Genomic DNA, 16,495 nt, shown 5'->3' with positions numbered 1-16,495 from the left:
GAGTTACTAATTCGAGATTTACTTTGCGCCGCCCAGGAACTCGAATAACGGAGCTCAGGCTGATCCTGAGGGGCGGGAGGGGCGCTGGATTCATTAGCGATCCTCCTGTCCTCCGCGCGGAAGAGGCACCCTCTCGTTATAGCGTATCGCGGAACGCGGTTTAGCAGACCGGGCTGATTCCTGTGTTTGGTCAAACAGACGGCAATGACAGAGTCGACTCCCGGGGCTCGATACGCCGCAGCACGGCACACACCCGGGGTTACCAAGTTATTTCATTAAGGTCCCTGTAGGTCGGTATTAATTGTTACGCGGTTTGCCAGCGGCGTGCTTTTTTTCGCCAGATTTCGTTGGATTCGTGAAAGGGTTTATGCTTCCGTTGGCAATCGCACGACAGAGTAGCAGCTCACTTGGAAGTCGAAACGATAGGAAGAAAACAGCGGTTTCGTATTTATTCGCTTGGTCGTCGTGGTTCGTTTCCACTGCGAGTATTTCGCGAGTAATTCGAGGTATTCTGGGATTTCTGTGAAAGAATGGGTTTGAATGTTTTCAGTGGAATTTGAAAGAATGAATGATGATGTCTGCTGGTTTTTGACAACGGTTGACTGGCATCCGCGTATTTACTTGTGGTTTTTTTTTAATGGAACATTAAATTTTGTTTCCCTATTGTTCGGTGCGGGGGCTTTGTGTTGAGAAGTAATGCCATTGTTCGCGCGAAGTTACTTTTATGCGAGTAGTGAATAGTGAAATCGAGAAAGCTCAGCGAGGAAAATAATGTTTACACGTGAGAAATCGGAAGGTATTACAGTAGCCGAGACCCTTCGATACTTTCGCCGTTTCTATTTCGTTCTACCCCCTACGGATAACCACCCCTGTGCGAAAATCCACCTGAAGATCCGATACAGGAGATATTTGCACGCAATTTAAGGATATTTGCCGCGACACCATTCTCCCTGGATTCCATCTTACGGATGGCAGGCCGATTTGTCCTGAATCTAAGAAGCTGGAAGAAATATTCGTTTTTTTCTTCTTATATTTACATACACATTAGAACATAATATTAAAGCCAGAACAGAAGTTGCTTAAGGGTACTAAGTAGGCAGTCGTTTTTGTTGAAAATGAAGCATTTCTTTATCAATTAATTACAAAGAAATAAATTGAAGCTCAGACTAGTTCCTTGGCACAATACTTACTAACATCATAAGCTTTTAAAAAAAAACGTTTGTTTCGCCAAAAATATGGATTAAAGATTACTGACCGACTCTCTCAGCTGCAATTTATTTCTGTGTAATTAATTGAAAAAGAAATACATCATTTTCGACAAAAAACGACTGTCTAAGTAGTGCGCTTAAATCGAACACAATAAAAATCTAGAAGGTAATCGCAAGTGTGAATTTCTAATATAAAGACACTATATAAATACAGCTTTCGGGTTACATATTGTTTCAATAGATGCAATTAGCAGTTTTCATTAAATTTAAAAAGTTCCGTTATTTTCTCGACACACTGTGTATATGCTTGAAAGCAATTAAAATCAATGAACGAGGATCACTCGATGAAACGAATCGCCTAATCCCATCAACCCGGGTACAGTATAAACGAGTCCTTCCTTCGCGTTGCCTTCGTTGCGTGATCCTAGATCACCCGCGACACCCGTTTCACCCGAGGTCACCAGGGGCGGAGGACATTTTGGCAAATTGGCTAAGCTCGAAAGTCGAAAACTCTTTTTTCCCTCCCCGTTCGGTCGTCTCCCCCCGTTGCCACGTGGACGGCCAGTTACGTGTGCTCTCTCGTCTGCAAAGCCACGAAAGTCAAATCCAATCTCGGCCTTGGCGTAATTCGCTAAACCATTTAGACCTGGCCGGTGGCTGCGTGTCCATTTCCATTCTCTTCGTTTTCGAAATTTCCGTGCTTCTCAGGCGGAAGCATGCGGGGGATGGGGACATCGGCGGGGTGGGGTGGAAGGACGGTGGAAGTCGGTCCTTTCTGTGGTCCACCGCACGCAAGACGGAGAACAACGAGACCCCTTTGCTAATTCTACGGCCAATTATGTCCCAACGTCGCGTGGTTTTACTCTTGTCGGGATATGCTCTCGGGGATTCCCTCTCACCCCTTTAGGGCTGCTCCAGAGACGTCGTTTTGGATTGTTCTCCCGTTTCCTCCGCCTTCTTGGCCGTTGCAGGGCCTTTTTTCTCGTCGCTTCAATGGCTGGGCTGTCGTTCGCGTGCGTCCTAGGTCGGGGGTCGTTCCTCCTTCCAGGGGGGACGGACATAATCGGACTTGTTCAGTTGCAACGGAGATAATTGTTGTCACCGACTGCCACGCAGAATTCGTGCGCCCGCAGACGATTGTTAAACTTGTGTGCGCGTAATGTTTGCAGGTAATGGCGTTGGGATAGAGTAGCGTACAACGGTGATGAAGTAATCGTAAGCATGATAATTGTTCTTCATAAATTCACTAATCCTTATTTAAAAAGTAGATTAGGTGTATCATAAAGTAGGCGTATATTTTAAATATCAAATAGCACCGTAGAGTTGCGCTTTCTGATTGAAGCAAAGAAGATCGTGGTGTTAAAAATTACTGTAATTACAGTTCCTTGCACAGCGCACAAGCGGTTCGTTTCATTTTAACTGACCATTTTGGAGTCTCCCGATTAAGAAGGCTGGAGGCGAATCGGGTCCAACGATAATAGCCGTTCGTGAGGATTTTCTTCAGTATCATTAACAGTAGACTTTCTTCCAGCTTTTTCGTTTCCTTTAAATCCTTTAATCTTTAATCCGACTGTCCTGCGTACGTGCCTCTGTGATTTCATTTTCCACCTCCCCGTCCATGGGCGCTCGTCTACAGGGTGTGCCTTGGACCAGCCCGTCACGCAATTTAACTGTTTCGTTGAATTTGATAATTATTTACGGCACTGTAATATGCAGCAGCGTGGACACGAAAGAATTTATGAAAATATCATTCGATTGCGGGTAGTGTTCCTGATTTCTCCATATTTTTTGTTTCTCGAGATATCAGAAATGAGATCATATTTCTTGAGAATTCTCGAGAAATTGAAAAAAATATTGCAAAAATTATATTTTTGGAATAATGTTGATAATATTTATCAAAAACACAAGAAAACTTTAACTAAATGATTATTCCTGTCTAATTTATACAAAACTTGTGTAAGTGAAAAATAGATATTAAATATAATTGGTAAATTTATTTATTTAATACAAAATTTGTACAAAGCGTAACATTACTTTTTATAATTTCTCGAGAAATAAGAAATTAGCAATTATAAAATTTCTCGAGAAGGAACACTAATTAGTATCGATAAAGAGTCCTATTCCCTGCGGCTTGTACGTATAATGTCTGCGTTAGTTTCAAATTAAGCTTCATGGGCACAGAGCACGCGAGGCTTCGAGACATGGAGCGCGATGAAAATTCTACATTTAGAATTTTTAACTTCTGTCTTCCATTCGAAGGAATAGAAGTGTTTCATAGAGAACGCTGGCAGCGATTCAATCCCCGCAGACTGATTTTTGATACACCCTGTACAGGAGTGTGCATCCACAGAGGCGACGTCTGGCTCGTGGGCGGTTCAAGGGTGGTTTAGGGGCTGAATGCACGAGGGGTTGGCCGTTCCACTGATGCTCACAAACTGGCCGGAACTAAATACTGGAACAAAAGGCACGCCAGCGGCGGTGCGAATTAAAAATGTCTTCGAGTGATTGCTTTCTTGCTTGGTGGCCTGAATTTGGGGGCCTCGATGAATTCGATCCAAAAATCTTTCTTCGGTCTAAAAGATTTTACACTATTTTTTTTAGTATTTTCATTATCCTTTTCAATTACTTTAAAGTATGCTGGCGATGCCGACGAATTAGTGATCTTTAGGACGTATGCGTCAAAATAGAGAACCTCCTTTGATTTTGCCAAAGAGGCAATGTAAACTCGTATTTCTTTATTGATTCTTCTATCGTGTAGCAGACACCGTGTGAACGGCTAAACCGGGCTCGAGAAATTTCATTACATTTTACGGTCTACATTCCTCTTCCCGTGTCCCAAGCTGCGAAACGAGGATAGAAGAAACCAGGGGGGGGGGTGACTTTATACGACGCTACACGCACAACCCCCGTTCTTCCGGGGTGGTTGAAATACTGCAGACTCGCATGGGATATTTTTAATGCTTGACTGCACAGTGTGTAACATTGAATTAATTGGATTACGATTTCTCGCAAAATCCCAGAACGACTAATGTTGCATTCCGATAAAATTTAATTTCTATTTTAATATAATTGAAGAGTCCTTGTAGAATACACTGGATGTGCCAAAATGAAAAACAAAGATTTATCGGAAATTGGTCTACGCGTGAATGGTAAATTATAGTATAGAATTTGATTGTTTGTAGTTACAGTGTTTTCTACAAGGACTCTTCGATTCCTTAAAGCAGTGAATAGCTTCGTTGTTATCCCAAAAAAATCGAGCTTTAAATGTTTGATTGTTCCATAGCAAAAAATGCTGTCGTATAATTATTCTCTGTAAATGAATCAGATGCAAGAATCTATCCTGCAATCTTAGCCTGAATTAATCATTCATTCTGTTTCATATAAAAAAAAAAACACAGCATAGTTGTTTTCCTTCCTTTGGTGGGCGTTGTGCTTTGTCCGATTATCGCGGACATTTTTATTAAATTCCACCCTTCTGGGGGCTCCTATGGGGTCACCGAGGGTCGAGTACGGTCGATCGAAGTCACGAATGGAAGGTAAATAGACTTCCTGAAAAATCGAGCAATTCAGGCTGGCCAGCTGGCTAGAAAGAGAATGTTCGAAAAGACGTGGCATCCGTAACAGTCGCTCAGCAGAAGGCACAAAGTGCTTTCAATTTGTATCCGGACGTTTTGTAGACTTACCCAGCGATCTTTCGGCAACGAGTTCATTCTCGTCCCCCACTTGCTGCTAAAATATTTGTCCTTCCGTGACGGGGACCATTTCGATGGACATCGTGCTGTGACACGATAGAAAAAGTTATTAATCATTTCTTATCACGAATATTCTGACTGTTGAAGAGCACATCCATATTCTCGGACAAAAATTTATGAAAGTTGCCGTACCTCCACCACAGTTCGGTAATAAAACTACCGTCTAAATTTCTGAAGGTAAGATCAGTTTGATAAAAATCAGCACCCTTCCAAGCAGCCCCTCTGACACACACACAGTACCAAAAATTCCTTTGAAACAATTCAAAGGAATCGATGAAACTCTCGTTACAGGATTTAGAATAGTATCCTCGAAGTGAATCTAAATCCTCGAGAAGATGGTCTCGTTTGTTTCGAGTGGGGGCTTCTAAACAGCCGAAAGCTCCCTGCGTCGCATGACATTCCGTTTCAGCGTGTAGGCACCGAATCGATATACTTTGTCCAGTTCGTTACTCTCCGAGAACTGAAGACGGTCGTTCAGAGCAGGCTTCCTGCGTCCTCCCAGCTGGAGAGTCTTCCCCTGGAGGAATAAGCGAGCTCGTGAGATGGGTTTTATTTCGCGGCTTAGAAGAGCCGCCACGAGCATCGAGGAAAAGAGGCGGCTCCGATCTGAGGTTGGCTTTATCCGAACGATAGGCAATTCCTCTCTTTTTCTTACCCTCCCCTTAGCAGACGGGCGTTAGCACGCGGGCGAATTTGCATGAAGCTGCTCGCGAGGTCACGAATGCTTGCGTGCCGCGACTGATAAGTTTGGCTTAAGCGGACAACGCCTCGCTTAGAGGGCGTTTTTACTTACTGGCAGGGTGCGTGGGCGAGCAGAAGAGAGGTGTCGCGAGTTTTCAAATTACGTGTCCGCTGCATTTAATCCGATAAGATGCTCGTGAGCCGGACGGCATTTACATCTGGTGGTATTCGCGTATGTAACGTATCGTTGAGTGTCTGCTTTCGGATTTTGGCGAATCAAGGTCGATTTCCATCGCAGCGTTAGCAAGACGAGGGGTGTTGAAAACGAGGTTTTTATAGAGTTAAGCTCGGTTGGTTTGTAGAGGAAAACTTTACACGAGGTGGTAAAGTTATCGCGGCTTAATTATTAATGCCGCGACGCGTGACACGAAATTGTTTCCGGTGAAGTTGTAACTCGTGTTCCGAACCGCTATTTGTCAGGGACAAAGCGCGTGGAAGAATAAGTATAGGATATTTATTTAGGGTAAGTTTCCAACGGTGGTCGTATTTTAGTATACGCACTTGACATCCCCTTAGCGCTATTTTTCTTTCCACTAGCCTTCCTTTTCTTATTCCGCGTTCCCTCTTTTGGCTCTGCCTCACCTTCTCCGACGTCTCAGTTACCGTTTCACTCTTGCTTTCGTCGCCCTCCCTTCGCCCCTCCTTCCTCTGCCTCTCTCAGCTACTCGTTCTCTGCTATGGTTTTAACTTCGCCGCTCGTTCTCTCTCAGTCGCCACGAGCTGTTATCCCAACAACGGCCAACAACACCTTCAGCGTTCTTTTATTTCCATTAGGGTGGGTTCGAGCCATTTGTTATGATCCCACCGATTCTGGAGAGCAGCGATGTATCTACTATAGGAATAATCTCTCACTCACTTAAATTATTCCTTCCATGGCTTTTAAGACTCGCTACCCTTAATCTTGCGTAAGCGTGCAGCTTACTATTCTTCTTTCCTCGAGTTTATACCAAAAGATATAACTTAAGCGAGATATTTCAAAGATAAAAAAAACAAAGGAAATAGCTTTCTACATTTCCAGTAAAATTTGTTTAATTCCTTCGCGTTGGACAGTGAAAACTAAATTGTCCTTACACTCCCCATTTCACTTCTTCCACTTCATTTATTACGATTCGAGTCCGCGAAGCAGTAAGAATGATATTCGCGCGTCGATACGAGCAGTAAGGAGCTGACAGTGAAATTAAAATCAACTGGTTCCCCTGACGAGCTAAAATTGGTCCCTGACAGGACCCTAATACGGTTTCGAGGCACCGACGTATCATCTCCGCGGCTCCAGTCGATGGATTTTTATTGTTTCCTTTTTGCTCTGGTTCGTTCACCTGTCAGCTTCCCACTGGATAACTGGGGTATTGCTCTGAAAAAGAATGGGGGCGAAATTTTAATTAGAAAACTGTCACTAGGGAAATGAAACGAGTTTGAATCGATAGTATATGGGAAGCCAATACGAACAACCTGGGTCTTGGTGTTCTCCTATTCCTTCTCTTTTCCTATTTCAATTCTGTTCCAGCTTCTGCTGTGATTCCTCTTTTCGCGTTTCTCACGCTGATTGCAATTTCTGTTAGTAATATACAGATATGCAATACAGATTCGTGTCTCCACAGTGTGTCTTTTACCTGTGAAGTTAATCAGTCGTTGCCTCATCGGCATCCATACAATTTTAACGAACCACCTCCTTACGAATTGTATACATCTTCCACCCTCGTCCTCGGTCTTAGGTCCATGATCTCGGACTACCAGGCTTAGAACCTTGAGACAATGGACGGGTGCTCGTCTTTTATTGAATTCTTTCCTTTTACCAGGCGGTAGTTGGAGCAGCACTCTGGCTGTATATGTAAATGTAGCTTAGGGGGACGTAATCCCATGGGAAGTCGGGCAAGGGGCGCGATGGAGGACTACAGTAAGCGATATTCTGTCATTGGCGGGCGCACCCTTATCTACCCTGTACACGCTTCTGTATCACCCTTCGATCGTGAAAATAGAATCCCAAAATCACGAAATTAATGATGCCGGCGTACAAGTCCCAAAGACTTATCGAAAGAGTCCTGTTGATTTGGACTTAAGGGTACTGCGAAGTGTCCGGAGCCAATAACCGTGGAACCTTTCTTTGGTACATAATTGGAGCGATTTAGATAACTTTGTAAATATTGAGTTATTAATAATGGCTGGTTTCCATAAACACTGCGTATGAACAGACATCGTATGAACTATCTGATAAATATTTTATTATTTGTAGTTTACAGGTTTTTAAGGTACATTCAGCGTTTTATGCTCCCTCGTTAATTCCTATCATGGTTTGCATTTTGTGGGGTTAGGATATTGTATTTAACGAGGAAGCGGTCGATATTCTCAGAGAATATTTAATGACTGCGAAAGAAGTTAAAAGCGTACAAGAATCAATTAGACAATGTCTATTGCTCGCTTAAATACGATCTTTACGAGCCAATACGATCCTTTCTTAGAAACGAAAGAAGGGACGTCAATTCGGTGCTAATCCGCGAAAGCCTTTCAAGATTTGAACACCGGTGATTCAGCGAGCCTTTCGGAGGGTCAGTAAATAGTATATACAATACAGATATGTGCTACATAGAATCCTATTCACACGGTATGAATCTGTTACATTCAAGGACCTCCTTTCTTTGGCCAGATTATTGACGGATGTCAAAGAAGGGACGACATTGAAGAAAATAATTCACGCGACTCTGCGCGACTGCTCTAGAATATTCGAAGCTCTTTTGCGAATTAATAAAACCTGTTCCCATTGGCCTAATCAATTTTCCACACACTTTGATCCGGTTAGGGAAATTTCCCTGGTAATTCGAGTCAGTGGTCGGACATTGGCCAATAATGAAATTGAAATGAAAGAGGGTGATGTACTCCACAGAAAGAAGGGTGGCTTGTTACGTGTTTTTATTATATATATATCGAGAACAACCATGTGAGAATACCAAGTAATGATTAAAGTTTAATTATATAATATCGTGATATGCTCCAGGGGAGCTCGATTTATCTCGTACGTCGGGTGTAATAAGTTGCAGTAGGTTTAGACTCGCTACCTCTGACATTTAAGAGGCGGTTTATAATTATGGCTTTAGAATTTTCATCAATACTGTACCTACACATTGCAGAAGGCTCTTGTTAAAGTAGAACAGAACTTATAAACACGCTCGCTGATTCATGCTTATAATCGGTATCAGTTTTATATGGGAAACAGTAGAATAACAGATTCGTCAAGCACAGGAGAATCTCCCAGCGTTGTTTACAATGTTTTTACGCAGCAGCGCGCCGAAGTGGAGATTGTTTTTGGGGCGTTTCGACCCGACCTCGACACGCTTAGGCATTCTTTGCATTTTGTCTCGCGGTGCTGCGCGTGTAAGCGAACGTGTGAAACGCGGTGAAACTGACGTGTGCCGTCTATACAGTATCTCTTATTAAATATGTGCAATGAAAGCTGTGATGTGTGCTTCTGTTATTTTGCATCTCTTTTACGTACACACGTTGCAACCCTGGCGTTGGTCATTAAAGCAGCTCTATATTAATTAATTTCATTTGAGTATTCGAAATAGTGAACGCTTTGATGGCATTTTCACTGAGTTAAGGGGGTAGTTAGCGCATCTTGGGACCCCCTGATCGCCTGCACCTGTGTCTCTTTTGCGAACCTGACAATCCCGTAGGCCCAGTGATCGTGGGACGTAGGTTCGATGGAAGCAAAGTGAGGGACGACGGTAGGTGATGGTGGGGGTAAGCATTTGTCCCACGTCCCACGATTCTGGCATCACTGCGTAGTCCTCAAGTGATGTTCATGGGACATCATGATCCGTGGGGTCGGTTTAATGGGTGTCCCCGTGGAACGGTCACGTGGCATATATATATACAACATATATCTCTGTGGCGTACAGAAGTGCGGTAGCCTATACCGTATGGGGTGATATGCCATTAATAGCATAGTGAATGGTCGAATGACGTCACATTGAATGCTTCACAGGAAGGTCTTAGAATCGACTTAATTATAAAGTGTCGTCTTGTTAGGGTGAAGAAGTAGTCTTCGAGCAGTGGGAGAAGGAGACCCTTTTATCTGAAAGGACGCTCCTTACATGGCAGGCTACAACGTGTGTACACGAATGACGCTCGTGTGTGTACAGAGTGCCCCCATAAAGCGATACACAGGATTAAAAAAAGGTGTCTTCTAAGAAGGATTTTTTATTTCGTTTTAAAGCAGCCTTGGATTTTATGGGCAGGGATAAAGAGATAGTCATGGTCACTTGCATAGTTTTCTCAAGTGGGATGTCATCGTTTTTATTATACAGAATAATAGTCAATTTTAAGAGAACTTCAATGTGATAAGAAATAACTTTTCAGTGATATGGAACTGCTGCTAAAAGTGAGTCCTCTCATTTGCAATTAAAATTACAATTTTTTATTCGGGAAACTCAGGTACTTTCATGAGGATCACTCTGCAGCTGATTCGAAACGTCGAAGTTTGCTTCCGCAGGCAATATCCAATTCCAAGCACACAGAAATTTTAAACTGATACGTCTAATTATTAACGAGACCAAATAAGTACGGACCTTTGAAGATGCCCATTGTGTAATTGAGAGCATCGGGTACGTAATTATTTTGTAAAACCAGAATGGGGGTTCGAAAAGGGGGATGCGCGGTATAAAGCAGCAGAAAAAGAGACGAAAGACCGTGTGGTACATGTCCCTGTGGGACGGTCACGTGGCCTATATACCATGGCAAGCCGTAGGGGTGGGTCCTGCACGGCAATGGGTACCACATGACGGTGCCCCATAAATAGTTGGTCGGACGCCGGAATTTCCATTACATCGCGGTCCCATACCTAGTCTCCATAAACAATATCATCGAACTCCGCGCCGAAATGGCGTTCCCCATTAGGTGTTTGCGTGCGATATTTATTACGGGAGACGGTCATTGTGATATGTCAGATTTATGAGGGCTTTGTGCTGAAAATCTGTATTTCGCTTCAGAGAGATAGAGATAGAGAGGGAGATAGAGATAGAGAGAGAGAGAGAGAGAGAGAGAGAGAGAGAGAGAGAGAGCGAGAGAGAGAGAGAGAGTATGAATGAGAAATGGGAAGGAAGACGTGAAAGTTGATGGAGCTGAAAGCTGGAAAATAGTTTATCAATTCTAGCTGTGCCTAGGTTCAACTTTAAAACATCGAGAACACTATCTCCACGAGTTTGCCCCATACATTCCAGCGGACATGCACTCGATATTTTACGTCGAGTTGGTGCGTCGATGCTCGTAGCCGCTGCGAATAGTAGTTGCAGCGACAGTTGTAATCAGGTTCAATTAACAGCCCGTGCAGAGTGCACGTAACAGGGCAATATATTTCAATGTTGCTGCAGAAATGGGTGAACCTGCCGTTCAGGTTAAATACGTGATATTGCGCTCATTTTTCTTCGGTGTACGGGGTAGTACACGTGTCGCGATCATCTACACTGTTACTTCGAATATACGCTTTAACGAAGAGCAATTTAAGCGTAAACTAAGGAATTTTAGGAACAGAATTTTGATATTTCGAAAAGCTTGGGCACTCATGGTAAACAAATCTTTATTCAATTCTTTATTCAATCGTTGTTCGTGCAAATTGATTCAATACAGTATGATAGCTCGTTTAATTTAGATTTCTGTGCCTACTTCGAGACGTGGTTTATAGCAGTTTCGTTGGTGATTCATGTCTTGAAAGAAATTCTGTGTGGTATGGTATAGCGGAGTGTTCGAAGAGACCATGTCGACCGCAGGTGTTGATGGTTTCGCCTCAGTTGGCTGTTCCTCAAATATTTCATGAGCTGAACAAGTAAGTTCAGAGTCACCCTTCTTGAATGATTCATTCCACGAGGGTGGTCTATACAGATACACTGCGCAATTATGGTTTCAAAATTATTACCTAGCTATTGTGTTTTCCATTACATTCTTCTACTGTTCTATATTTCTCGCGTTTAATACTCGAATTCCACCCCCACGTTCTGCATATAAAAGGAACTCAAGGCGTGGTGGAAAGCTGAAGCTCGAATAATTATAAGATTGTAGAAAATCCATTGTTAATTATTCATTGTTATGCGTTATACATTTATGCACAAATTTCGGGATGCTTTCATAATGTCAGCTACATTATACGTAGAAAATTACATTCTTCTCTCAGCTTAAGGTGATTAATACTCCTGCAGTTCAAATTACTCTCTCATGCATACATACATTATTTTCATTATGCAAAGATTCGGTATGAAAAGTACAACGTGATTTACTCTATCCTTTATGCTAATGGAATAGAAGCAAATCATAGGCTAGCATCGCATACGAGGGGTGTTTGGCTCTACCATGGAAGTTTATGGTTTGTTTAACAGTTCCCATGATCCACCATCCGAATTTCCCCTTGATTAATATACGCCCCCAGTTTCGACTTAAGCTCCTTCAAGATCGGCAAAGGCACACTCCTCTCACGGGACCAAATCATAGAGAACTTGTATCCCTGATGGTTAGGCGCGGTACCCTCTGAACAAACTACCATGGCGAGGACAGTGTTATAGTTTACGAACACTATAACGTGGCGGAGTGGCCCTGGGAATAAAAAATTTCAAAGTTAGTAAACTTGGTGATTGGCTCGTTGAACCGTTCTTGGATCGAATCTGTATCTTCCTTAAAGAGGAGCAAGGAACATCGATCACCGCGACGTGATAGATTGTGAGGTAAACTTCGATCGATCAAACACTTTTCACTTTCTACAGAATAACATCGACAACGTGGCAGAGGAAATATTAGTTTTATTGATCCTCGAGTTCTCGGAGGTCTGTATTTATGGGGTATACATTATTTAGAAAGTCTTTTGCTCGAGTGCAAAGTACTTGAATGAAACTTACAAGAGTATACGTTAAGGTTTTTTAAAGTTTGCTTTCTTGAGACCCCATAATTTGATATCTGAGCAAATTAAAGAATTCAGGATCGAGTATTAACATTTACAAAAGAAGTCAGGAAGAACGCTTACCTAGTTTCCTTTTCGACCCCTGCAGTTGCCATGTTCCAATGATTCTGCTTCCCCTGACGCTTCCATCCACGTTGAAAGTGATTGGAATATCGTTCTTGTGACTGAGAGCCGTGTACTTTATCCTGAACATGCTCCCAGATGCTTGTCTGACTAAGAAGCGGCCGCATCTACTTAAACTCGCGTTTATGGGTGTGCCAGCCGCAAAGAACCATTCTCCTGAAAACTGATACGGGGTTTGACGGTTTTTCCACTCCGCAATCTCTCGATAACATTTCATGTTGTCACATTAAACACAGTAATTGGAAACTACTCTATGTTATCAGGCGATATCTAGTTCCCTCTGCCCCAGACGCGTATAAATTCGAATTAGAATCGTGCGTATGCAGGCAAGTTCGAAAATTAATGCCCTCGATCGCGCGTAACGATCCAATATTGACAGCTTTCAGTGCAAGCGTGCAAACCCACGATTCGTTGGGGCCAGCACCTCCGAATTTACGCGCGTCAACGAATCTGCATCAGGCTGGTAGATATCGCGTAATATTGCGCGCCGCGTTACCATTCGCTGCGATTCGAATCAACGAGTCTTCCAGATGATTATGGGAATGAGATCCTGCGGCTGTTTGCGAACGCCGACAGATACACATCGTTCGAAATGATTGGTGGGTTCCTCGATCTCACTCAAATAACTAATACATTCGTAAAGAATTAATCAAATTATTTTCAAGTTAATTTATTCTCACGGGTCGATGAAAATGCAAGTCAAATAGGAGCATTTATTTAATTTGCACGAATGCAGTGTAACTTCTAACTGCAGCATTGGCTTTGTATTCTAATAACAAATCTAACACAAATCAATCAGTGTCTAAGAATTCTGTATGTTCCTCCTCCGTCTGCATTAAATATCGAGCGAGGAAAAACGGTACACGGCTACCTGATCCAAGTCCAGCGGCTGTCCAATATCCGGGGAACACGCTGCGCAGCAGAATATCAAACACGCCGTGCAAATCGCCGCCGGAAGTAGCTCGCACCGGCGCAACATTTTCCCTCTTTCGCGCGAAACTGGCTCGTTGGACAGGCGACCGCTTGTGCTCTCGTTCGTCGATGTTGCGCACTGCGTGGAATATTGAAACCGTAAACGCGGATTCTGATGGGAATTCGGTTCGTTATCTACGATGGATTACTCACGGAGGGTTCGTCGGCGTGGACGATGGCCGCCGAGCGTGTATCCACTGTCTGTAAACGCACGGTCGTGCTTAAACACCCGTGACTCGTACTGTTTGCCGGTTGCTACTTTATGTACACGAACGCATGCAACACTACGAGCCACATTCATCTCCATTTGCCCGTGGCTTCTTGAGAGTTACGACGTGAAATCGAGGCGCGAGTACCGACGTAATTTACGCTGGTAATTGTTGGGGGCTGGGGTAGCGTCGGATGGTACCGCTGTGATGAGGAATTGGCAGGATCGATTAAGTGGCAACCGCGGAGTAGCATCCAATTGGTTAAGGAAGTGACCGATGGAACGTTGGTAGATGTTTAATTTAGATGACAGTGTGGAGATGAATAACAGAAGGAAGAAGGGGTAGGATGTTTCTTAAGGGTACTAGGCAATCGTTTTTGTCGAAAATGAAGCAATTTTCTTTTTCAATTTATTACAAAGAAATAACTTGAAACTGAGTCTTGTTTTTTGGCACGAAGTTTATTAACATCGTAAGCTTGAAGAAGCATTTTTGTTTAGTCAAAAGTATGTATTATATATGACGGTATAAACGAATCATTGAAAGGGCTTTTTAAAAAAGTTTCTTTGATTTTGCAGCGATAACTCCAGGGCAGAACCAGCGGTATTCTGAAGAAAAATTTACAATTTCGTTCATAATTTCGTTTCGCTTTGTGAAAAACGCTGGGAAAACAAAAGAAACTTTTTTACAAAGCCTCTTTAGTGTTCCATCTGTAGCGTCATCTATTATTCATATTTTTGGCGAAATAAACATGTTGTTTTAAAACGTACGATGTTTATAAGCATTGTGTCAAAGAACAAGTCTCAGTTTCAAATTATTTCTTTGTAATTAATTAAAAAAGAACTGCTTCATTTTCGACAAAAACGACTGCCTAGTACTTAAGTCTCCTTTTTCGAAATATCTCATATTTCATTGTTGAATTAGTTTCAAGTATTTTTAGTATTAGTATACGCAGTACTAATTAATGTTTAGTTTTTTGTTATGGTTAGGCCTATTAACAGTTTATACTGCGGCCTCGCCTTTACACGCCTTTACTTTCTCTTTATGTACTATACCTTTGTTTTACGAGTAATAAAGACGGAATAATAATAATAATAATAATAATAATAATAATAATAATAATAATAATAATTATATCCAAATTACATCATTGCTTGTTGGAATGACTTCGTAGTACAGATTAATTAAATTTCAGGAACTAAATGCTTCCTCCCCCTTTAAGACAGTATTCTTCACAGAGAACACGCGGCGTTGTAACTCAGGTCGCGTGGAACTCGTTAAGTTAATCCCTTAATCATCGTTTGCAAAATGATTCCAGCAAGATCTTCTATCTCTCCTGTCCTCTCTCTCTCTGTTTACCGAGGAATATATAAAGCGCGTTTACCTACGCTCGAATAGCTGTTTACATTCAGGCGAAAGTTATAACGGAAACTGCACCGGTTTACGGACGATAATACGGATTTACGAGCGGTACACACGCACGATCGTCTATGGCGTTAGTTCATCGTCATTTCCGTGCCGATAAGTGTTTATCTAGCCCGACAGCCGGGTGATCGTAGCGAAACTATCAGAGGGAACTTTCTTAAGAATAATAGTCGCCCGGGACCTCGCGATATTTCGGATATTCACTGTATTAATTGATCCTTTAACTAGCATACTTCATTTCTTGCTGTTTTCGCACTGTTAACTTTTTAATGGCAACTGACTTCATCCCGCGCGATGGATAAATTTCTTTAAACTAATACTTTCGAGAAATAAAATGTTCGATGTAGTTTCGGAGGATTCGCTGAAACTGCGATTAAAATTGCTAAGGGAACCGTTTGAAATGATCGATTTCGAGATTTTTGCTAGCTCAATCTCATCATCGGGGAATACTCGTGCCCCTGAAATTTATTGAATCGTTTCGTCGGCCTTTTGTTTCCGGTGCGCGATCTTTTTCCGAGAGTCCGTTCGTGCGGACAACGTTACGGTCCAGTTTAATTTATCCACCGTCATTATTACGCCGTGATTAAACCGGCCGTCCCGATTGTCCGGGGCGATTCTGCTCTACGGGGGTCTAACTTTCGGTTTAATTAAAAAACGTGATCACTGTTTTCAGGAGTCCCTTGGTTATTCCCTTTCTGTTGTCCCTCTTTCGCGTGGTCCAACCCCTTTCAGCGGCTTCCAGATATTTCTAGCAATCAGCCGGAAATGTTTTTCTATTCTCGCCAATTTGTTTTCGCCGGTCGAACGGTCTTAAATTAAGGAAGGGAGGAAAAGAATGTTTGCGGAACCCTTGAACACAGCCCTGAAATAGGAACTTCGTTGGTGAAAATGTGCAGCTATCGCATTCTTTCTAAGTAGGTATTGTACAATCGTACCGTGTGGCTTAACTTAAAACCGAATTCGATGTAATACCGAATTGCAAGTAATTTCGAATTTAGAGTATCGAATTTCAAATAATCTTTAGTTTCAAACGATTATTTAAATTCAGAATACTTTTGAAGTAGAGATATTATTCGAATCTGAGCGAGTTCGAGTTGAAGCTATTATTGAATTCTAAGTTATTTTGGAAAA

At 42.4% G+C, this 16,495-nt stretch overlaps 2 protein-coding genes across 2 annotated transcripts in view; one reads left to right on the top strand and one right to left on the bottom strand.

The window, feature by feature from the left end:
- The window catches only part of Hwt (SH2 domain-containing adapter heavyweight), a 215,497-nt gene that overhangs the window by 116,257 nt on the left and 82,745 nt on the right, over nucleotides 1-16,495 (top strand). The gene's annotated exons all lie outside the window — the stretch shown is intronic.
- Nucleotides 11,852-13,959, bottom strand: LOC143366762 (uncharacterized). The gene is made up of 4 exons (XM_076808121.1): nucleotides 13,887-13,959; nucleotides 13,633-13,812; nucleotides 12,702-12,924; nucleotides 11,852-12,277 (listed from the first exon to the last, which is right to left on the bottom strand). Exons 2-4 carry the CDS (start codon nucleotides 13,738-13,740, stop codon nucleotides 12,057-12,059), a joined length of 552 nt encoding a protein of 183 aa, XP_076664236.1. The 5' UTR covers nucleotides 13,741-13,812; nucleotides 13,887-13,959; the 3' UTR covers nucleotides 11,852-12,056.

This window comes from Andrena cerasifolii, chromosome 3 (assembly GCF_050908995.1).
Source record: "Andrena cerasifolii isolate SP2316 chromosome 3, iyAndCera1_principal, whole genome shotgun sequence".
Taxonomy (NCBI): domain Eukaryota; kingdom Metazoa; phylum Arthropoda; class Insecta; order Hymenoptera; family Andrenidae; genus Andrena; species Andrena cerasifolii.
This window is presented reverse-complemented; position numbering and strand designations above follow the sequence as displayed.